Source organism: Urocitellus parryii, chromosome 9 (assembly GCF_045843805.1).
Source record: "Urocitellus parryii isolate mUroPar1 chromosome 9, mUroPar1.hap1, whole genome shotgun sequence".
In the NCBI taxonomy this organism is placed as follows: domain Eukaryota; kingdom Metazoa; phylum Chordata; class Mammalia; order Rodentia; family Sciuridae; genus Urocitellus; species Urocitellus parryii.
This window is the reverse complement of record NC_135539.1, coordinates 123,673,767-123,697,438: the sequence shown is the minus strand read 5'-3', so window position 1 is coordinate 123,697,438 and position 23,672 is coordinate 123,673,767. Positions and strand designations below refer to the sequence as shown.

The following is a 23,672-nucleotide window of genomic DNA, read 5'->3' as shown; positions in this document are numbered from 1 at the left end:
ATCATCTATACTTATAATAAAAATATTAAAAATAATAAAATTATGTTCCTATTGAGAACAAATACTAATAAAACATGTGCTGAGAGTTTCGTGGGCATGGCTTCCTATTATCCTAAGCTTAGCAAGAAGAGGCTTTTAAAAACCCAATCTAAGCGGCTGAGGTTATGGCTCAGTAACCTCCCACATGCAAGGCCCTAGGTTCAATCCTCAGTACCACAAATAAATAAATAAAATAAAGTTATTGTGTCTAACTACAACTACAAAAAATAAATAGTAAAAAAAAAAAAAAAAAAAACAACCTAAGATTATTTATGAAAATGCAATTTACAGCCGGGTGCAGTAGCACACACCTATAATACCAGCAGCTCAGGAGGTTGAGGCAAGAGGATTGAAAGTTCAAAACCAGCCTCAGCAACTTAGTGGGGACCTAAGCTACTCAGTGAGACCCATCTCTAAATAAATTTTTAAAAAGGGCTGGGGATGTGGCTCAGTAGTTAAGCACCCTTGTATTAAATTCCCAGCACCAAAAAAAAAAAAAAAATACATATAAAAGTAAGAGTCTACATGATAAATTAACATTCTTTTTTTTATAAATATTTATTTTTTAGGTGCCTTTATTTTTTTATGTGGTGCTGAGGATGGAACCCGGGTCCCCGCCCCTGCGAGGCAAATGCTCTACCGCTGAGCCACTATCCTAGCCTAAATTAACATTCTTAATACTACATCTATGTAAATAATCAGGCAAGTCTAATGAGACCAGCTTTATTTTGTGACCAAGAATAATCTTTCCTTGAGATAATATTTTATCAAAAAGGGGTAGAATTTTGGGGGAAATTGTGCTTCAGGAGAAGCATAAATTATGCATCATCTAAAGAATACCCTCCTATATAAAGTATGATTCTAGCCTTCTATTGACATCAAGATATTACAGATTCTATCTAGCAGAGGTTCAATAGACAGCTCTTCATAGAAAAAATCTTCTTTCTATCTTTTGTAAATTCATTTCAATGTTCTTTTACTTCATATAAATTTGTGCTTATTTGACAATTCTTTTTAACTAGCTGTGACATAGGTTCTTGAAGTTTATTAAATTAAATCTTAATGTGTTCATTTTATGTCAGTATGATAATCATTTTACCTTACAAAGCATTCCAAACAATGTAGCAAAGATTCTGAACATTTAATCTGTAATTCATTTTTGGTAGGTACTAAAAGTGAGTTAATTACAAAATAATCTTGCATAAATAAATAATAGGTAGTCTGGATTTTAATATTATATGAAATGGAAAGTGACAGTTAAAGATATCATCTTTTAAATTGTGAATACAGCTCAGTTGGTAGAGTGCTTGCATCCCATGCACAAGGCTCTGGGATCAATCACCAGTACCACCACCACCACCACCCCGCAAAAAAAAAAAAACTTTCATCTCTTACTTTCTTGTCCCCATGAATTGGCCTTTCCATTTTTCTGCCCAGAATACTCCAAAGCAACTACTTCTATCTGTAGAAATCCTACTACTTTAAGGTTCATTCATTTTATTGAACAGTCATTTGTTGGCTGTTAAGTGTGATTTGAAGAACTATGGCTGATGATATGGTAAGCAACCAAAAAAAATAATCCTTTCCTTCAACTGAGTTTCAAATGAAAAAGTATCCTTTTACTATTGTAACATGTGGCAAATAACTTAAGTTCCATATCAAAAGCCATGCAAAATTCAGGTATACTCTTCTTTTTCCTCTCTCTGAAAAAAAAGTTTATTAAACATATTGCGAAGTGAAGATGACTGTCAGTACTAAAGAATATCTTGCTATTCTATTTGACTCTGAATTACACAAATGTTTACTATAAAAACAAAATTAAATCAAAACTTATTTTTTAAATCCCCTAATAATATGAAAGCAAATTGAGAAAAAAATTTAAGTGAATTTAAAACACAGCAATTTGATTGTACATCTAAAATAGGATATGTACTAGCTGGAAGAGTAATCCTGTAACCTCTGTAATCTCAGCAACTCAGGAGGCCATGGTTTGAGACCAGCCTCAGCAACTTAGTGAGACGCTGTCTCAAAATTTAAAAAATTGAAAGGACTGGAATGCAGCTCTATGGTAAAGTGCCCCCCAACCCTGTTCAATCCCCAGTACCACACAATAATAAATAAAATGGGATACATCCTAAGGAATAAAACAAATTTAAGGAAAAAAAATTCAATTGTTATGAACATTACTGGTATTGTTATTCTGAGTGTGTGTGGGTGGGTGTGTGTGTGTAAATAAAATCTCAAACTATCAAACCGTAAAGGTATCATGTCAAAGACATGAGACTGCTTGAAGTGGCTCCTGAGTCTAAATACAGGATAATTTGAGCATCAATAAGAATAACTACAGTTGAACCAAAGCTTCAAACAGATTAAATATCTGTTCGTAACAACATTTTTAAAAAAGAAAAACCAGGGGCTAGGGATGTGGCTCAAGTGGTAGTGCACTCGCCTGGTATGCACGGGGAACTGGGTTCAATCCTCAACACCACATAAAAATTAAAAAATAAAGACATTGTGTCCACCTAAAACTAAAAAATAAATATAAAAAAAAAAAAGAAAGAAAAACCATCTTACTTATCTTTGCAGGGTGCCAGAGAATCAACACATTATTCTAAAAACTGGTAAATGATGGAAGGGAATGCAATCATTAAACACACCTTCATCTCAAAATATACTGCTTCTTATTAAAATATTAAAGGAACATATTTATAAACATACCTTGTATCTTTTTAACTTTTGCATTTCTTCTTCAATAAGCATCTGATTTTTGGCAACTTCTGATTGAATAGCACTTAACATATTACTACCCTGATCTGTATCCATAGGTTCCTCCTTAGAAGAAAGAAAAAAATAGCACACCCTAATGATTGAGGCTTAAGTCCAGAATATTTTTAAGTGATTAACACATCATAATTATTTTCAAGTTTCTACCCTTGGAAATATTGACAAAATATCAACCTAACAATGGCAATATTATAGGATAAAAGCTCTAAAAAGTACCTTCCATATTTCTAAGTTTTACAATAACATATAAATTTCTACCTAAATACCATCTATACTATGAATATACTGTACTGCTATCTTTTATTAACCTATACAATAAATTACCTTAAATATACTCTTAAGAACATACTATCAAGGGATTATAAAAAGTCTGTCTACTATTAATTCTCTTCTCTAATCATATTTAGTACAGAAAGGTAATCATAAAGACTAGTAGAAATTAATTGTGAATCTAAAAGTACTCAATTAACTCTCTGAGAAATATACTCTAACTTGCTTAATTATATAATGAAATCATAATAGTTACAACAATTCATAGCTAACATTTACTTAGCCCTTCCAGTTGTCACTCATTGTTTTAATTGGTTTACATATATTGTCTCATTTATCCTTATGATAACCTCCTCATAAACTAAATACTACTATTCTAACACTACATGAAGAAACTCAGATAGCCACTGTCTGACAAAGCCAGGAACTAAATCAAAGTCGCCTGAATCCAGATTGCATTCCCTTAATCTCTATTTAGGAGATTTGAGTAAGTGTATGTGTATTTATATAAATATATATATGTATTGAAAATATGTGTATATATTTTAAAAACCAACTGTGTGTGTGTGTGTGTGTGTGTGTGTGTGTGTGTGTATATATATATATATATATATATATATATATTTTTTTTTTTTTTTTTTTTTTTGTACTGGGGATTGAACTCAGGGGCACTTAACCACATCCCCAGCCCTTTTTTATATTATTTTATTTACAGACAGGGTCTCATTGAATTGTTTAGGGCCTCAATAATTTGCTGAATCTGGCTTTGAACTCACAATCCTCCTGTCTCAGCCTTCCAGGCCATTGGTATTACAGGTGGTGCCACCATAACTAGCTTAAATGTATATTTTAAAAAAGAAAAAAAGATACTTTCCCTGAGAGAATTACTAAACTAGAACTTTGTACTTAAAAATATGGCCACAAACCTCCGCAAGTTGTCTTTGTAACTCTGCTATCTTCTGTTCATAAATCATTTTTCTGTCAGACACAATAGCCATTAAGTTAAATCGAATTTCACCTTCACTGTACCTAGAAAAGAGTTATTTTAAGATTTTTACAGAATTACAAAACCATTGCTATTAAGCTAATCCACTATGAGTAAACCATTATTCTTTGTGATAGTTACCCTATCAACTGGCTAATAATTCAAATTGGCATTTCTAAAAGTTTTTGTATATGAAAAAGTAATAACAACTATAGCAAAAAATTTAGCTAAATTACATCACAAAAATTTGTAAATGTTCTAAGTGTTAAATACACTTAAAACATTTAAAGTAATAAATTTTATGTAACATATTTCATCATTTTCCCTAACTTTATAAGAAATAATGAAAATTCATTTATTTAAAAATATCTGAAAACAGAATAAACTAAGACCCCACATTTGTTGGATTAATTATACTGGAATCTTCTTCTTCTTCTTCTTCTTTTTTTTTTTTGGTACCAGGGATTGAACTCAGGGGCACTCGATTACCGAGCCCTATTTTGTATTTTATTCAGAGAGATGATCTCAATGAGTTGCTTGGAGCCTCACTTTCACTCCAAATCCTCCTGCCTCAGCCTCCCGAGATGCTGGGATTAGAGGCATGTGCCACTGTGCCCAGCTATGCTTGAATCTTGACTGTAATTACTCCTGACTGCACAATTTTTTCAACGTCATGATACAGTTTCTATTTTTAATTAATATATTTTAAATTTTTATTTCTACCTTATAAATATGTAAAACATTTATGCATTTCATTAATATAATGTATAATTATATTTTGTAGTGAAACTTCTGAATGTTGTTTTTTACTACTCTGATACCAATGAAATCTCTTATAGCATAAGCTTGTTTACAGTGGAAACTAACATTTTAAAAATTATCTATAACATGTATGTGGCACCTACTCAAGATAAAAACATATAAAAAAGTTAAGCCCATTTTGCATTAGGTCACCTTCATTGGTTTTTCACAGTTCTATTCAAGAGACAGAACACAGCCTAATAAAAGCATGAAATATGTAAAAACTGTTTTAAAATTTTCACTTGAGGAATTTACATGTTCCTATTCTTCCCATTAAGTTCAACATCCAGAACATATATATTAGAAAGAGACAAAGACAAAATGTTCAAATGAGAGAGAAGGCAGACAAGCTAGGGAACTCAAGACCAAGAATGGCATGATGATGAATTCCCTGAGTTCTTTTTATGCCTCATTTATCATTCATCCAAGACTTGGAAATGAAGAAACCAGCAACAGCCAAAAAGAAAAAATAAAAAGTCCAACAAAAATCTGTTCTTGCTAGTCAATCAGAACAGGGGCAGTGTGGCAAGACAAAAAAACTTTTGGATAATAATTATTCTGCTGTAGCCAAACACAACAATGATCCCACTCCAACCACATCAACAAAAGTAAAGAAGAGAGCCTAGACTTCCCACCTCACTAGGCTGTAATGAGGCACCCAAGTTAGTGTCAAAATGAAGACTTGAGTAGTGAATTGGGAATTTTATTCCTGCCAGGTGAAAATAACAATACCCATTTGCACTATTAGAAGACATTGAATAGAAACCAAAACAATCATCTAGTGGCAAAGAAGCCCATCCCTGTCCCACTTCAGTATCAGTAGAAGCCATGCAGGTATCAGTTAACAAGGCACTCTGACCTCTCGAAAACAGAATGGTATCCATGGAAGCCTTGTTTGCAGGCCCAAACCCGGATCCCTGCCCAGCAATAACAAGGAAACCAAGGAACCTCTTCCCTCCTTAATAGAAGCTGTGTAGAAAACCTGAACTTACAATCCTATCTGGCAGTAATGAAGAAGCACCTCCAATTTACCCTGCCAGAGCAGTGTTCATTAAAAACAGTGAAAACATGGGCTGGAGTTGTGGCTCAGAGGTAGAGCATTTGCCCAGCATGCATGAGACACTGGGTTCGATCCTCAGCACCACAAAAAGTAAAATAAAGACATTGTGTCCATCTATAACTAAAAAAGAAATATTATTTTTTAAAAAACAGCAAAAACAGAACTTTTAATTATTTGCTTATTTATTATTAGAAATTGAACCCAAGGGGCATTCAACCACTGAGCCACATCCCCAACCCATTTTATTTTGAGACTAGGCCTCACTAAATTGCATAGGACCTCACTAAACTGCTGAGGCTGGCCTTCAACTTGGGATCCTCTTGTCTCAGCCTCTGGTATGCTGGGATTACAGGCGTGAGCCACCATGTCCAGCCAAAACAGGACTTATTTAATGAGATCCAGAGTCTTATTATATAATACCCAGAATGTTCAGGTTCATACTTAAACCATGAAAATCTCAAACTGAATAAATAATCAACCTGATAATGAGATGACAGATGGCAGACCTATCTTACAAAGATAAGAGTTGTAAAAAAATGTTTCAAGGAGCAATTACAAATACACTGGAAACAAGTGAAAAATGAAAAGTCTCAACAAAAAACCAAGATATTAAACAGAGACAAATGGAAATTTTATTATAACCCAAATAAAAAATAAAATAAACCTCAATGGATGGGCTCAAACAGGAAAATAGAATGGAGGGGACTCCCAGAGGAAAGAATCAGTGAACTTTTTAAAATACAGAACAACAGAAATTACCCAATCTGAACCAAGAAAATAAATAGACAAAATTAATAGAGCCTCAGGGACCTGTGGGACTAAATAACAGATCCAACAATCAAGTCCTTGGGGTCCAGGAAAGGGAGGAGAAAAAGGGTGAGGTTAACAAAGTATTCCAAGGTATAATGGCTGAAAACTTTCCAAATTTGACTCAACATATACCTATAGATTTAAGAAGCTGAGCAAATCCCAAAACACAATGTAGCCAAATTTCTAAAAGCTAAAGAGAAGGAAAAATATCTTGAGAGCAGTATGTGAGAAACACCATGCCTACAGGAGAATGACAACGGATTTACAGTTAAGAAAAAAAAAATGGTGTCCAAAAGGAAGTGGCATAAAATTTTTCAAGTGCTGAAAGAAAAGAATGTCAATCCAGAATTCTGTATCTAGTGAAAATATCCTTCAGGAATGAAAGAAAAATTAAAATATTTTGGATTAAGAAAAATAAGAAATCTGTTCATTTAGAACTTACTCTTTGAATAAGCTAACAATTTTCTAAGCAGAAAGGAAATGATAAAGAAAGGTATCCTGGGCTGGGGTTGTGACTCAGCGGCAATATGCTCGTGCATGAGGTTCAATCCCCAGTACCACATAAAAGTAAAATAAAGATTATTGTGTCCACCTAAAACTAAAAAATAAACTTTAAAAAAGAAAAAGAAAGAAAGGTATCCTGGAACATCAAGAAGGAATTACAATGTAAAGAATTTTAAAAATGGTTAAATAAAATGTTTCCTTCTCTTTAACTTTTGTTAAATTATGTTTTGTGTTAAAGTGAAAATCATACTGTTTTCAGTCAACCATTGTGGTACATAACTGTAATCCTAATGGCTCAGGAGGCAGAGGCAGGAGTATCACAAACTTGAGGCCAGCCTCAACAATTTAGCAAGCCTCTAAACAACTTAGTGAGACCCTGTCTCAAAATTTTTAAAAAGGGCTGGGGATGTATCTCAGTGGTAAAGTGCCCCTGAGTCCTATCCTGAATACCAAAGGAGGGGGAAAAAAGGTTTTCCTAAAATGTATACAGAAGAATTATTTAACTGTGTTATTAGAGTATGTAAAGGAAGGTAAGGTTCTATATTACACCCACACAGGTAAAACATTGACACCAATAGACTGTGACAAACTTAAAAACCACTAAAAACAAAATACAAGTAATACACTAAGCCAAATGTAGTGGTTCATGATTATAATCCCAGCTACTTGGGAGGCTAAAGCAGGAGTTTCACAAGCTGGAGATCAGCCTGGGCAACTTAGTGAGATCCTATATCAAAACAAATAATTAAAAGGGTTGGGGAGGTAGCTCATAGCACAACATCCCTGGTTTCAATCCTCAGTAACACACACACACACACACACACACAAGAAATACACTAAGAATAATACATATAAATAAAAATGGAATTTCAAAAGTATTTAAATAACTTAGTAGGCAGAAAATAGAAAATAAAACAAAAAGAAAAATGGCAGAATTAATCATAACATATAATTATATTAAATGTACACTTAATTTCAGATCTTATAAATTCACTTAAGTGATCAATAAATCAAATAAATGACTCCCTTAAAAAAATCTCACTTTAATTATGATATGAGTAAGTTAAAAATAGAAAAAAGGAAAAAAATATCATACATATGTTAATCCAAAGAAGCAAGAGTAGCTACATAAAGAGACAAACTTCATAGCAAAGAAAACTATTAGAGACTGAGAGGGCAAAAGGGACATTATGTATTGATAAAAATGTTCATCCAAAAACAAGAAACAGTAATGATAAATATGCATGCACCAAACAACTCAGCTGGAAAATGCATGAAGCAAAAATGATAAAGCTGAAACGAGAAATAAATTCAAAGTTGTCCCTTTTTTTGCAAATGATTTGATTATCTATGTAGAAAAATGCCATAAAATTTGGATATGTTCAGTACAAAGGATATAAGACAAAGGGTGAAAAAAACAATTTTATTTCCATGTATTACCAATGATGACATGGAAACAAAAAATTAAAATACAATATCATTTATAATATCACTCAAAAGAATATGAAGTGCTTGGGTATAAATCAGACAAAATGTGTACAGGATTTATATACCAAAAGCCACAAAATGCTGATAAAAGAATGCCCCCCCACACACGGGGCATACAAAAATAAATAAATAAAAGAAATTTAGAGATCTAAATAAATGCAGAGACCAGATTCATATCGGAAAACTCAACATACTACAGATAACAATTCTCCTCAAATTGATCTAAATGTTTAATACAATTCCTATCACAATTCTATCTAAGAATTTTTGTGGCTACAGAGAAAATAAAAAATGAAAATTTATATGAGAAAGCAGAGGAACTAGAATAGCTACAACAATTTCAAAGAAAGAAATGAAGTTGAAGGCATCAGTCTGCCTGATTTCAAGACATAGCTACAACAACCAAGATTGTGTGCTACTGGTAGGACAATAGATGAATAATAAATCTCAAAATAGAATCATTCAAATATGCCTAATTTGATTTTTAAAGGTTCAGGAAGAATTCAGTAGAAAATGGACAGTCTTTTCTAACAACTGATGATAGAGCAATTGAATATGTGTAAGCAAAAACAAAAAACAACAATAACAAAAAAATCTTGACCTAAATGCCAAACCATATACAGAACTACCTAAAGCAGATCACAGATTTAATATAAAATAAACTATAAACATTCTAAGGAAAAGAAAAAGAAAACAGGATCTAGGGCCAGGCAAAGCACTTTTAATCTTGTGAACAAAAATATAATTCATAGCAAGAAATATTGATAAATCGAACTTCACAAGGAATAAGACTCTGCTCTATGAGAAACCATGTTGAAAGGATGGGCTACAGACTAGGAGAGAATATTTGCAGGCAACATGTCTGATCAAGAACAAGTATTTAAAAAACACTGGGGACTCAACAGTCAAAAATTAGAAAATGGGCGAAGGACATAAAGAGATTTTTAACATCATCAGTCAATAGGAAAATGTAGACAAAAATCACAATGAAATATAAGAATGGTTAAAACAAAATAATTTGACACCACCAAATACTAGAAAGGATGCAGAGAGAAACTGGATTATTCATATTTTCTAGGAAAGTAAAATAGTGTAACCACTATGGAAAAGAGTTTGGTAGTTTCTGAAAAAACTAAACATGTATTTACCATAAAACTTTATGGACACTCCTATGCATTTATCTCATTCGTATTTATATGAAAGTGTACAAAAATGCTTACTGCAGTTTTATTCATAACAGCAAAAAATGCCTATGTAATCCATATGTTTTTCAATGAGTTAATAGGCAAAAAACTGATATGTTCACACCAGAGTAGTACACATCAACTAAGAATAAACTACTGATACATTTAACAACTCAGAATAATCTCCAGTTATGTTGAGTGAAAAAAAAAAAAAACTAATGTAAAAAGATAACACAATGTACGATTCCATTTATTTGCTCTGTCTTGATGATATCAATGTTAATATCCTGGCTGTGATATTATACTATAGTTTTTGCAAGATACTACCATGCAAGATAGAATACACAATATGTCTATATTCTTTCTTATAACTGAGTATGAATATATAATTACCTCTAAATAATTGAGTATTTAAAAAGCCATCAAAAACAAAATTTTAAAAAAACATCAATCTATACAAATATTTGAAAACATCTCACTTAATGGAGACTAGCACATTTAAATTCTCTAAAGTTATGTCGTATCTGACATCCATGTAAAATTTGGACATTTTTAGAAATAGATTTCCTGAATGCATTAATGCAATCAAAAGTAATGTTCAATACAGTGCTCAAAAAAAAAAAAAACCAAGAAAAAAACAAACAAAACTAAAATCCTGAATTTTTATGCCAATGAAATTAGCTGAGCATTTACTTTTGTATTCTTTTTTCTATGACTGGCCGTACTGCGCTGATCCAGTCATCTTGATTGCAAGCACCTAGAAAGAAATTTTAAAACCAATTAAAACAAAAATAAGCGTAATCAACATCAACACTCCCTCAAAAATCTTTCTATAAATACGTTTAGCAAATTCAGGACAGTAAGTCATTTTAGCATTACTATATTAAGCTTTAATTCTTATTATCTTGATTAAAGATTGGGAGAAAGAATATTAGCCTAATTTATACTGTCATATTATTGTCTTACATGGGAGATACTAAACAAATATTTGAGGAAGTAATAAATTAGGAAGTTTACTCATTTAAACTCACAATCCTGTGAGATAAGGATAACTATCCTGACTTTACAGATGATAAAACTATAAGATTAGAAAGACTAACCCACATGTTAGGACAAAATAAGGATTCAATCCTTATTTACCTGACTCCCACAATCCTAACTCAAAAATTAAAAAGTGAAATCCATCCACAATGTGGTCCAATTTTACCCAAATGTTTTAATCTTCTTTTCACTAGAAGTTATAGTTATACAGTAAAACTGGCTGTTTTATCTTTTACTTCCTTTATATTTGATAATTCTAATGAATAAAGAATGTTGACCAGATAAGCAAGATAGAATATTGCACAGTAGGGAAAACAAGCATCTACAGAATTGAAGGAACATTCTATAAATTTTCTGTAAAAGACACAGAAAAATACATATCTTAAAATATAGAGGAAGCACATAAATTCACATTAAATAAACTACTGTTCTATACAAGAATATGGTCAAAAAGTACAAAAAAAACGAACGTACATTAACTTTTTTTTTCAATGCTGGGGATTAAACCCAGGGCCTCACACATGCCAAGAGCTCTACCGTGAGCTATAACCCAGTCTTAAAGAATTTTTAATACAAAAGTACAAAATTTGGGGCTGGGATTGTGGCTCAGTGGTAGAGTGCTCACCTAGCATGCCCGAGGCACTGGGTTCGATCCTCAGCACCATGTAAATGTAAAATAAAGATGTTGTGTTCACCTAAAACTTAAGAATAAATATTTTAAAAAATTTAAATTAAAAAAAAAGTACAAAATTTTATGAATAGCATATAATATCAGATTCTCAACTAAAACATGTTCTGCTGGACTTCATTCAATCCATTTTTAAAAGGAAAAGAGAAAATTTAATAAGCTCATAATAAGGAGTTATGGATGGGCTTGGATGCAGTCTAGCATGTACAAGTTCTGGGTTCAATTCCCAGCACTGTGGGGGGCAAAAAAACCCCAAATTTTTGTGGATCATTGTTTTAGTATTATTTCAGAACTACAGATTGTACCCTTAATAACCATTTATCATCTTTCCTTAAGGTTAAAGACAGGGTAAGATAAGGACAATTTTGCCCTTTAGTACAAAGAAGAGCACAATAACATTCTATCTAAATACAAAGAAAGATATTTAATAGGAGATTGCTGAACAGTAAATTAAAGTGATAGTTAATGATCCAACTTCAAATTAAAAAAAAAAAAATTTACCTCAGCCTCACAAGACGCTGGGATTACAAGCATGAGCCACCATACTCAAGCCAAATGAAAATATTTTATTCCAAGATGATGTAAGAAATGCTTGTTATCCCCCAGTAAATAAAAATGACAATAACAACCTTTTAAATTTACTGAGTATTTTTTTAAGTTAACTGGAAAATAAAATATAAATTATGTAATCTGTGGGTTAAAAAAATATTTTCTCTTAGAAAAAAATTAAAGGTCAATTGAATTATTGCAGTTAACATGTCATTCCTATGTTATTTTAATTCCATAAAAAGCTAACACTTTCATATTATACTACCTTATAGTAACCTCCACTTTTAAAACGTAAGCAGTACTATAGTTTAAATAAAGATGAATAGTCAACTTTTTTGTCCTTGTAAAAATAAATACTAGGGCTGGGGTTGTGTCGGAGGTAGAGCGCTTGCCTAGCTTGCAACAAGCACTCACCTCGATCCTCAGTTCTACATAATAAAAATAAAATAAAGATATTGTGTCAATCTACAACTAAAAAATAAATGTTTTTTTAAAAAAAGTTAAACACCAAGAAACCAGATTACCTAAATCAATTGGTCCTTCTCTTAATCCATCTAATTCATACAGTCTTCCATTAACAGGAACATAACTGACAAAGTGAAAAGCATCTTCTTCTTTGGCTGAAGTTTTTGCATCAAATTCAAACATTTGCTGCCTATAGTTAAGAAAAAAACAATGAGACAAAGAAACAAAAACAGAAACTGTACTTATTTAACATAAAGACTCATTACCTGGCAAAACTGTTGTGTACTTGTCGAATCACATCTGAATTGCTCAGTGCCAAACCCTTCATCTAAAATAATTTTAGAAGCAGTATATTAAAATAAGAACTATGACAAAGAGGTCATTTTAGGATTAGGAAGAAGATTTTACTCACAGCTGCATCAAAACTTTGTGAAAATTCTTTAAACTCTGATAATGTCTCTCCTAAATGAACATCTTGATGGGTACAGTTCAATAACACACTTACAATGGCTTGAGTGGCACATGCATTGTTAATTACCTATAAAACATAAAAGCAAAGGTATTATTAATTTTTTAAGTTTTTAACTGGTGAAAATGACCCCCAAAATATATTAATAGTTTCCAATTTTTATTTCATAGTCTTAGCATAAAAATAATAAAAATGTTTGATTTCTAGTCTAGTCTATTTTCAGGAATTGGCTGCAATTCTGGAGTTGATTCAAGAAAACAAATGAACTTATAACATTAATGAAAGCCAATTCAGTTAAGGTTACAAGACCAATCATCCAACATAGCTGATTAAGCCAAATGAACTTATCCTCCCTTCACACTCACTTCCTCCTAAACGTATTTCTGCCTATCCAACCCAGCACAAACTTTTAACTCATCTACGTGGCTTTTAGATAATCCTGCAACAACTCATATTAGTTTCTACTCTCATTGGAATCCTCCCAAAGAATATATAATGTCCACTCAATCAGTTTCTACAGTTTTGAACTCCAGCTATTAAAATGTTCATTTAACAAAAAAAGCTACAGCCATGTAGCTTTCTAGGCACTTCACATATAACAAATTTCTTTTGTTTTGTTTTGTTTTGGCACCAGGGATTAAACGTAGGGGTGTTCAAGCACTGAGTCACATCCTCAACCCCCACCATTTTTTATTTTTTATTCAAGACAGGGTCTCACTAAATGGCTCAGAGCCTCACTAAGTTTCTGAGGCTGGCTTTGAACTTGAGATCCTCCTACCTCAGCTTCCGGAGCTACTGGGATTACAGGCCTGTGCCCTATGCCTGGCTCATTTATTAAATCTTTTAATCCTTCTAACCTATGAAGAAGAAAAACTATTCTTTGGGTTTTGCTGTTGTTGTTTGTTTGTTTATGTTTGTAGACAGTGCTGGGGATCAAATCCAGAACCTGACTCATGCTAGATAAATGCTACAATCCTCACCCCTAATTTTTTTTTCTTTTTTTTCTTTTTTTTTTGAGTGCAGGGGGATCTAACCTAGGGCTGAGCAACAACCCCAGCCTAAAGAAGCAACATTCTTATGCTTGTTTTATACTTGTGAAAGCTGAGACACAAAAAGATTAAGACTATATTCTCAACTAAAATACTTTCTCTTACTCCCCATCTTAACAGACATAAGACTGTGTTCTCCATTCTCTTCTTCCCAATTCCTAACAAATATAATACCACTATCATTTCTATAATTCCTCTATGAAAGTAATACGTATTCAAAATCATCTCAGAATTGATGATTTAGAGGAGATCTGGAATCCAATTAACACTGTCACTGATTTCTATTAACATAAACTTTGATGTGAATCAATTCTTTACTGAATTTGGATGATAAGTTTTAATGATTAAAGAAGACCATAAATGTGGCTAACTAAAACTTTCTAATATTTAACGTTCCCTTATCTTGGGCCAAAATTACCTAGGATAAAATTGTCTGATGACAGGAGAACAGTGAAGTCAGAGTTCACACATTCTTTCAAAATCATGACACATTAAAGATATACTATATAATCAATGCTGGGTTACAAAGCAAAGCTTTTAGAGTTATCTATGAAACATTTCTATGACCTAAGGACTTCAAATCTGCAACCTACCACTTTACAATTTTTTTTTTTTTACTGAAGTAGAAAAAAATGTCCTATAGTTGCTGATATTTCTCTTTTGATGTGAATAACAATTTATAAAGTCCATGAACAATTATAGCTTATAGCTCATCTTGTGCATGTGTCTCAAGAAGAGTAATGACAGTGTACATGGGAACATGGGAATAAAAATACTTCAAGTTTTAAAAAGAGTTTAGTGCCACTAAGTGGTTATGCTATACTCGGTAAAGAATTACCAAAAGAAGGGGAAAAAATTTAAAAAGTATAGCCACTCTTTCAAATAATATTTGCCAGTCTTTGTGGAAAATGCTGAACAGTGAACAAGAGAGATGTGATTTTTTGTCCTTAAGAAACCAACATAATACTACCATATATATGTGTGTCTATACATAAATATATGTACATATTTGAGAAAAGTTTGTAACTTATGCTACAAAAAACCTAATGCAATATATATTATTTATGTGATTCCCAACTTTTTAAATTCTTTATTATGAATATTCTATATACTCTGGTTTTTAACACATTTTAAAGTTAAGTAGTAGAGTTCAACAACAGAAACAAAAATAGAACAGGGGTCACAAGCAGAGCTAGCTCAAAACCTTAAGAATTTGGCTTGAATTCCTTTGATGGGGTATACACTTTAGTTTATCAGAGCTCTTTCATTTCATGTCTCTTATACACAACAATTCACTTATTGATGTTGTCAACCTGATACTGCAGGCATTTGATTATGTAACCTTGTACTCAAGAATAACTTCTTTGCAAAACTTATGAAGGAAAAAAAAAAAAAAACATGGTAGATGCCTTGGGAAATAATACTTAGCCTAAAGTACTACTTATATAATCAATCTTCATTGAGTCATAGCTATAGCATTATAAACAAACTAAATTTTAACATTTATTAACAGTCCAGAAAAAAACAGTATAGAAGGTAAATTATGGTTTCTTAAAAGAAATGTTACTTTAGAATGTGCCTATAATTCTAGCAAGTAGCTGGCTGATTAGGGAAGCAAGACCCCATCTCAAAATAACAAAACTTTTTAAAAAGTAGAGATAAATGTGCTGCTCATCACCCAAAAAAAAAAAAAAAGATGAACAATAAAACCAAAAGAGTTAAAGAAGAAATCATTTTACAATGGAGTATCAGATAAGGTTTCCCTATAAGTGAAATTTTAACAGGGCTTTGAAAACAGGACCCAGAGAATAGAGAATGAAATTTGTTGTATGAAATAAAAAGAGTTTGAACAAAGAAACAAAATAAGAGGATATATTTAAGAGGTAAAGAGCATAATGATTTACAGTAAATCACTGACCTTGAGTATTACTATAAGAGTAAAAAGTTTTACTAGGGAAATAAAAATTAATATTGCTTCAGAAAGACTCAGGTTTATAGGAATGATTGAAGGGAACTGAAACCGGTCATCTGGTGATAATGACAGTGTGAAGTAACTAGTAAAAGGTGGAAAATTAATAAAGTATAAATCACTTTCACACCAATATGCAAATAAAAATCCAGAAGAAACCATTTTGAAAACTTATGCAGAAATGGAGAAATTCTAACAAAAAGTATCCTAATTCAAACTAACAAAAAAAGATAGAAAAGCCTGAATGGTCCTTTATTAAAGTGAAACAGTGGTTAAAAAAAAAAAAACCTCGGGGCTGGGGATGTGGCTCAAGTGGTAGCGCGCTCGTCTGGCATGCGTGCGGCCCGGGTTCGATCCTCAGCACCACATACCAACAAAGATGTTGTGTCCGCCGAGAACTAAAAAATAAATATTAAAAATTCTCTCTCTCTCTCTCTCTCTCTCTCTCTCTCTCTCTCTCTCTCTCTCTTTCTCCCCTTTCTCACTCTCTCTTAAAAAAAAAAAAAAAAAAAAAAAAAAACCTCTCAAACAGAAAACAACCTCAGATGATTTTACACACCAATTTTGCCAAAATTTAAAGAAACAGATCATTTTACACACATACTTTATAACTTTAAAAGAGGAAATTCCATCTCATTTCATGAAGACAGCATGAACCTAAAAAAGTCAAAGTCATCACAAAAAGAAAAATTGAGGCACATTTCATTAATAATATTGATTTTAAAAGCCTGAAACAAAATACTATTTAATCCAACAGTATATAAAAAGAAACCACACCATGACTTAATGGAGCTATTGGATGACTTAATATTAGAAAAATTCATAAATGTAATTAACTGAAGTAACCTACCAAAAAGGAAATAAATAAAATCATTTAGAGGCAGAAAAAGCCTTTGAAAAAATTTAATATCCTTTCATAATAGACATTTGCTATTTAATAAGAGAACTCTGTTACATAAGAATATATCTTTAAACAATTTCCTTATCTTAAAAAATTACATTAAAAAAAGCTGTAGTAAATATCCTAAATGGGTAAATAGTAAAAGTATTCCCTTTTAAAGTCACAAATGATTTTACAGGAAATCTCAGCCAGCCAGGCAATAAGACAAAATAATAATAATAATAATAATAATAATAATAGTAAGATCCAAAAGAATTATAAAAAAAAAAGAAAACAAAACTGGGGTTATTTGAAGATGACATGGTCATTTAGTTAGAAACACTCCATTCCCCCCCAAAATCCAACAAATTATTACAGAAAATAGGAAAGTTTTAGCAGAATGGCTAAATATATTAATACATAAAAGTGAATTGCATTTCTTAATACCAGTACAAATACTAGGAAAAAGTAACTGAAAACGAGATATTTACAACTATAATAAGATATCAAGAAATGAAGAATAAGCTGGGCATGGTGGTGCATGCCTTTAATCCCAGTGACTCAGGAAGCTGAGGAAAGAGGATTGTTGAGTTCAAAGCCAGCCTCAGCAAAAGCGAGACATATCTCTAAATACAATGTAACAGGGCTGGGTATGTGGCTCAGTGGCCAAGTGCCCCTGAGTTCAATCCCCAGTACTGAAAAAGAAATGAAGACTAAATCTAACAAAAGATCTATATCTACAGAAATGTCACCTGACATTTTAAAATTCTAAATATAAAGAAATAGGAACTGATTATATTCAGAAAGGTATACATTCTCCATATATATATATATATATATATATATATATATATATATATATATATTCAGTGCTACTACTGTCAAAATTGTAACACGATTTTTCATACAACTTGGTAAGATTATAAAATTTCCACAAAAAGCATAGGACTAAGACAACAGAGTTATTTCTGGAAAAAACAAGAGAAACGACCCATTACATATCATAACTTCAGAAGTCCAGACAATATTTAAGTACCATCATAAAGTTAACTGAGTAGCAAAAATTAAAAAGGCCCAAGGATGTCATGTATTGGAATATGTGGTTTTTGTGCTAGTGAAAGTATAAACTGAAGAAACACTGAGAAAACATTTTGATATTGCCTCCTAAAGTTGTACATTTACCTGTCAGATGAAGTAGTAATTCTACTTCCAGAAGTACTGAAGGGCAAACTTGCATAAATAGAATAGGAAATGTACTAAAAAGTTTATAGCCCCACATAATTCACAGTAACACAAATGGAAAACCTAAATGGCAATCAACATCTACAGAAAAGCAAACTGTATGATGTCCATGCAATTGATATTATGAACTATCATGATAAACAACTTATGCATAATTTTTTTTTGTATATGTGTGTGTGTGTGGTACTGGGGATTGAACCCAGAGATGCTCTACCATTGAGCTATGTCCCCAGCCCTTTTTATTTTTCATTTTGACAAAGGCTCTTTTTAAGTTGCTCAAATTGCCCTCCAACTTTTGATCTTCCTACCTCAGCCAACTGAGCCAATGGGATTATAGGCATGTACCACTGTGCCCAGCTACGCATGAAATTTAATAACATGATATTAAATGACAAAAAAATGTATATAGAATGTGATACTTTTTATTGAGTAAAATTGTATATACACACATCTTTTTAGGATAAAAATATACCCAGTGGCTCGGAAGGCTGAGTCAGGAAGATTGGGAGTTCAAAAGCAAGGCACTAAGCAACTCATTAAGACCCTGCCTCTTAATAAAATACAAAATAGGGCTGGGATGTGGCTTAGTGGCCAAGTTCAATCCCCAGTACCTCTCCCCCAAAAAAAGATAAAAATATATATGTATACATACATACACATATATACATGAAGAAAAGAACAGAAATGATAAGCAGAATCAATGTGACAGTTATACTAGATAGAAGGAGGGAAGGTAAAGGTTATGTTGAACAAAGGGTAGGAAAGGAAGAAAAACAGATGAAGTTTACAGTGGGTGGGGAGTTCTTAGGCACTTACTACGTTTCTTAAAATACATAACTATATAACAAAATAAATAAATGGAATCCATGAATTGACCAATCATTAAGTGTGTATCATCTCTCAGGAATTATCATAACTTCATTCTTTGTACTTTAACAGTAAACTTTTTTAAGGAAAAAAGAAAAACACAGGCATCACCATTGATATGACTTCCTCCTTTGTTCTCATGCAATCCATTACACATTAAAGATGCTACCTATACCTACTAAATATTACTGCTTTCCTATCTGTTCACATATTTTCACATGAATTTCTGCAAAAGCTTCTTGGTAATATCTACTTTTAAATTCTGTACCATTTCTCTTTTTTTGGTACTGGGGATTGTATCCAAGGGTGCTTTGCCATTGAGCAATATTTCTAGGCCTTTTAATTTTTTATTTTCAGATAAAGTCTACCTAAATTGCTTAGGGCCTTGCTAAATTGTTCATGCTGGCTTGAACTTGTGATCCTCTTGCCTTATCCTCCCAAATCACTGGGATTACAGGTGCGTGCTACTGCAACCCAGCTCCATATCACTTCTCAAATGCATTCCCAATTCTGCAAGATCTCTTTTAATGAGAATCTGATCATGTCATCCTTCCAAATATACTTCAATAACCTATTACTCATAAAATACACACAAAAGTCTAATCAACTTAAAATATCTTCCATGGTCTGACCTGTCTGCATGTACAGGCTAACAGTTGTTCTCCCATATCTATCTTCTCCTCACAAAAGATTAGACTACCACATTTTACCTAGGCCCATGGCCACATAGAATGAAGGCAAATTCCCTAGTCTCCTTTACAGTTTAACTCAAGTTATTGAGTTTTAGACAAAGAGAAGAAAGCTTGTGACCCAGGTAAATTCTAGAAAAGGTCCATAAAAGAAACAAAGTGTACAACTGTCCCCTTCTTGCTGTCTGAAATATGGAAATGAGAGGACAGACGAAGTAATAGCAATCATCTTAGACCATTAAGAAACCTCTGGAATAGAAGACATACACAAAGGAACAAAATGAAAAAACCTGCAACCTTGATGGCTTTGGACATAAAAGGGGGAGGGAGACTATTTGTTATAAACAATTGTTTCTCTAAACCTAACTGTATTTAAACCTAATATACTGTGTATTCACCTTCATATCTCAGGACATCTCCCCTTTGCTCTCTATCTCCAGCAATACTGGCTTCCCTCTACTATCTTTTATTCATCTCACTTCCATGTGCCATAAAGCTATTATTAACCTGGAATGATCCTCAACCTCTCTTCCTAGTTAATACCTACTTAACCTTTATATGTCAGCACCTGTCACTTACTCAGAGAGACATTCTTAAGACTTCCCTGACAACATCAAACCCCATTTTTATGTGTGTAGTGTAGCAAAGAACTTAATCTCACCTAAAGAGAAGTATGGCTACTTGGCCCAGGAAGCCCTTGAAAAGTCACGCCCAAGAAAATGTCTTTGTTTACCTAGGGGCTTTGGTCCACACTGAATCTAAAAAGGAGAATGTGAGTAGAAGCTTTGGGTCAGCATTATCAGTTCAATCTCCTATGGAGCTAAAGACTGAGCTCAGCCACATGGGTAACCGACCACACCTACATGACTCAGGCCCAGTAAGTATAACTATCAAGAACCAGTTCCTGTACCCTGGATGGCAATAATCTGCATACTGTCACACAAAGCATTGCCAAGAAAGTACCATCTGTGACAACACTAGAAGACAGCTGGAAGCTCCACACATGGAACTCTCTTCTAGGTTCTTCCCTATGTGTATCTTCCCTGATTTTATTTATCTATTTTTGATACTGGGGATTGAACAGGGTGGGGGGGGCTTAACAACTGAGCCACATCCCCAGCCTTTTTTTACTTTTATTTTGAGTCTCACTAAGTTGCTTGGGGCCATACTAAATTGCTGAGGCTGGCCTCAAACTTGCAATCCTGAGCCTCAGCCTTCCAAATTGCTGGGATTACAGCATATGCCACTGTGCCTGGCTTCCCTGATTTTAATCTGTATCTTTTTTCTGTAATAACCCTTCAGTGTGGGAATGGGGATGTGGCTCAAGTGGTAACTTGCTCACCTGGCATGCGTGAGGCACTGGGTTCGATCCTCAGCACCACATAAAAATAAAATAAAGATATAAAAAACAAAAAAAAATTTCCCTACAAATGTGAAATAAGTTAAAAAAGAAAAAAAAAAAAACTTCAGTGTAACAACTTTCAGGGATGTCTGTGAGCCTTTCTAGCAGATTATAGAACCTGAGGACTATCTTGTGAACTCCTCACATTGCAATTGCTATCAAGAGTGAGTGGGACACCAAACTCAATAGCTGGTGACCAAGTGAGGATTTTTAGATTAATCACAAATTTCGTAATACTGCTTTCATTTCACTCCATGTAGTACATATGACCACTGTAATTCTGCATTTAATTTATTAATTCCAATCTCCTGTACTATACTCTAAACACCTCTGAGGGCAGGCATCATGACAGCTTTTCATTCTTCAAGCACCTAACACAATATCTGCCATATTTTAAGTGCTAATCATTCTTTCCTAAAAGAAAAAACAAGAAAGTCAGACACTGAAGCATGATTTTAAGCAAGTAAAGCATGCCTTAGTTTTTTCATTAGTGAAACAGTAATAAGAATGCAATGTTTTACATACAAGTGTTACCAAAATGTCATTTCTGGATCCTTATATACAATCTGCAATTACTAGGATATAATTTCTTTTCTGGATATAAATAGAGACAGAGAGAGACAGAGAGAGACAGAAAGAGAGAGAGAGAGAGAGAGAGAGAGAGAGAGAGAGAGAGAGACAGACAGACAGACAGACACTGACTGTTGGTATTTGTTTTTTGGATTTTTTGTTTTTTTAAGCAGGCAGGCAGTTCTGGGGATTGAACCAAGGTTCTCTCACGTGCAAGGCAAGCACTCTACCACTAAGCTATAAGACCAGCCCTTGATATTTCATTAATCAATGATATACACACATATACTTCCAATTACAGTAGATGACTAGCATAAGAAGGCCAATGTTACCTCTCTAAAGATATAACTCGGGGAGGGGAGGGGAGGGGAGGGGGGATAGTAGACAATAGGACAGACAGCAGAATACATGAGACACTAGAAAGGCAATATGTCAATCAATGGAAGGGTAACTGATGTGATACAGCAATTTGTATACGGGGTAAAAGCGGGAGTTCATAATCCACTTGAATCAAACCATGTAATATGATGTATTAAGAACTATGTAATGTTATGAACGACCAATAAAAAAAAAAATAAATAAAAAAAAAATAAAGATATAACTCCATCTATAAATAGCAACACTATACATTTAATCTGTATAATCTTATCACAAGTAAAAATGATTTTAATTCTTTTTTTTTCCATCTGAAAATACTCCTAAGAGTCTAAACAAAATTGGAAGCTACTGAAGACTAAAATCAAGAATTATATATTTTGGACTGGGGCTGAAGCTCAGTGGTAGAGCACTTAGCTCACATGTGTGAGGCACTGCATCCTCAGCATCATATAAAAATAAATACATAAAAAGATATTGTGTCCATTTTCAACTAAAATTATAAAAAAAGAATTACATATTTAGCTAATGTACATACAAGTCTCCTAGCTTAGGCTTATAAGAGTCATATACTAAGAAAACTGACATTATTGGAGAATTAGTGATCTATCAGTTTAATAAAAACTGCTAGCAATAATATAATACAAAATTGATATTATTAGGGAATCACTAATTTGACATCTTAATAAAGACAGCTAAAATATAAAACACATAAAATATTAAATTACAGTAAAATAGAAATGGAACACAGAAATAGAAAACTGTCAAATGACTCCAGAAATTATAAATTCAAACTCTAGTATAGTATCATTTCTTTTTCTTTACAGTTTTTCATACACCTTAAAAATACCTAGGCCTTTATAAATCAGACATCTTTAGTGTCTTGCTGTTAGTGACTTCCAGAGTCCTTTGTAACAGTCTTAGAGATGAACAGTTCAGTCTATATTTTTTGGATATCTACTATGTACCAGAAACTATATTTAAAAATAAAACCCCTAACTCCCAGGTTTATAGTCTGTGTGGAAGAAATACAATTAAATACACAGACACATAAAAAAATATGCAAGACTTGAAGAGTGGTTATTTCTAGAACAGGAATTATAAGTACTTATTTTTTAACTCACATGTCCTAAAATGCTTAAATTTTATATAATAGATATATAGATATATATATTCCACTTATTGATCAAATGAGTCAAACTATTAAAAAATGGCTAGTAGAGACGTAAGGTACTACAAGGATATTCACTTTCACAACTTTATTTCTGTAACATAAGTACTGCTATCTGGGGGAAAAAATGACAAGAATACAAACAGTAATGACTACTAAAGAACATTTTCACACTATTGGTCAGACTGTACATTAGTACAACCACTATGGAAATCAGTATGTAGGTTCCTCAAAAGACTAGGCATGGAAGGAATCACCATATGACCCAGCTATATCACAATATTTATCCTAAAAAATTAAAGTCATCATATTATAGTAATA

At 32.8% G+C, this 23,672-nt stretch overlaps 1 protein-coding gene across 7 annotated transcripts in view; it reads right to left on the bottom strand.

The window, feature by feature from the left end:
- Uchl5 (ubiquitin C-terminal hydrolase L5) overlaps positions 1 to 23,672 on the bottom strand; it is a 41,668-nt gene that overhangs the window by 5,691 nt on the left and 12,305 nt on the right. For 3 of the 7 annotated variants that reach the window (XR_003300947.2, XM_026390699.2, XM_026390704.2), the window contains 6 exons: positions 13,081 to 13,206; positions 12,935 to 12,996; positions 12,728 to 12,858; positions 10,619 to 10,682; positions 4,020 to 4,122; positions 2,758 to 2,871 (listed from right to left, as the gene is read on the bottom strand). Coding sequence is in view for 6 of the 7 variants with exons in the window: in XM_026390699.2 (XP_026246484.1) it covers positions 2,758 to 2,871; positions 4,020 to 4,122; positions 10,619 to 10,682; positions 12,728 to 12,858; positions 12,935 to 12,996; positions 13,081 to 13,206 (600 nt within the window). In the remaining variant the exon portion in view is untranslated. The remainder of the gene's footprint in view (positions 1 to 2,757; positions 2,872 to 4,019; positions 4,123 to 10,618; positions 10,683 to 12,727; positions 12,859 to 12,934; positions 12,997 to 13,080; positions 13,207 to 23,672) is intronic. The other 4 variants (XM_026390701.2, XM_026390702.2, XM_026390700.2 and 1 more) reach the window with 4 other exon arrangements.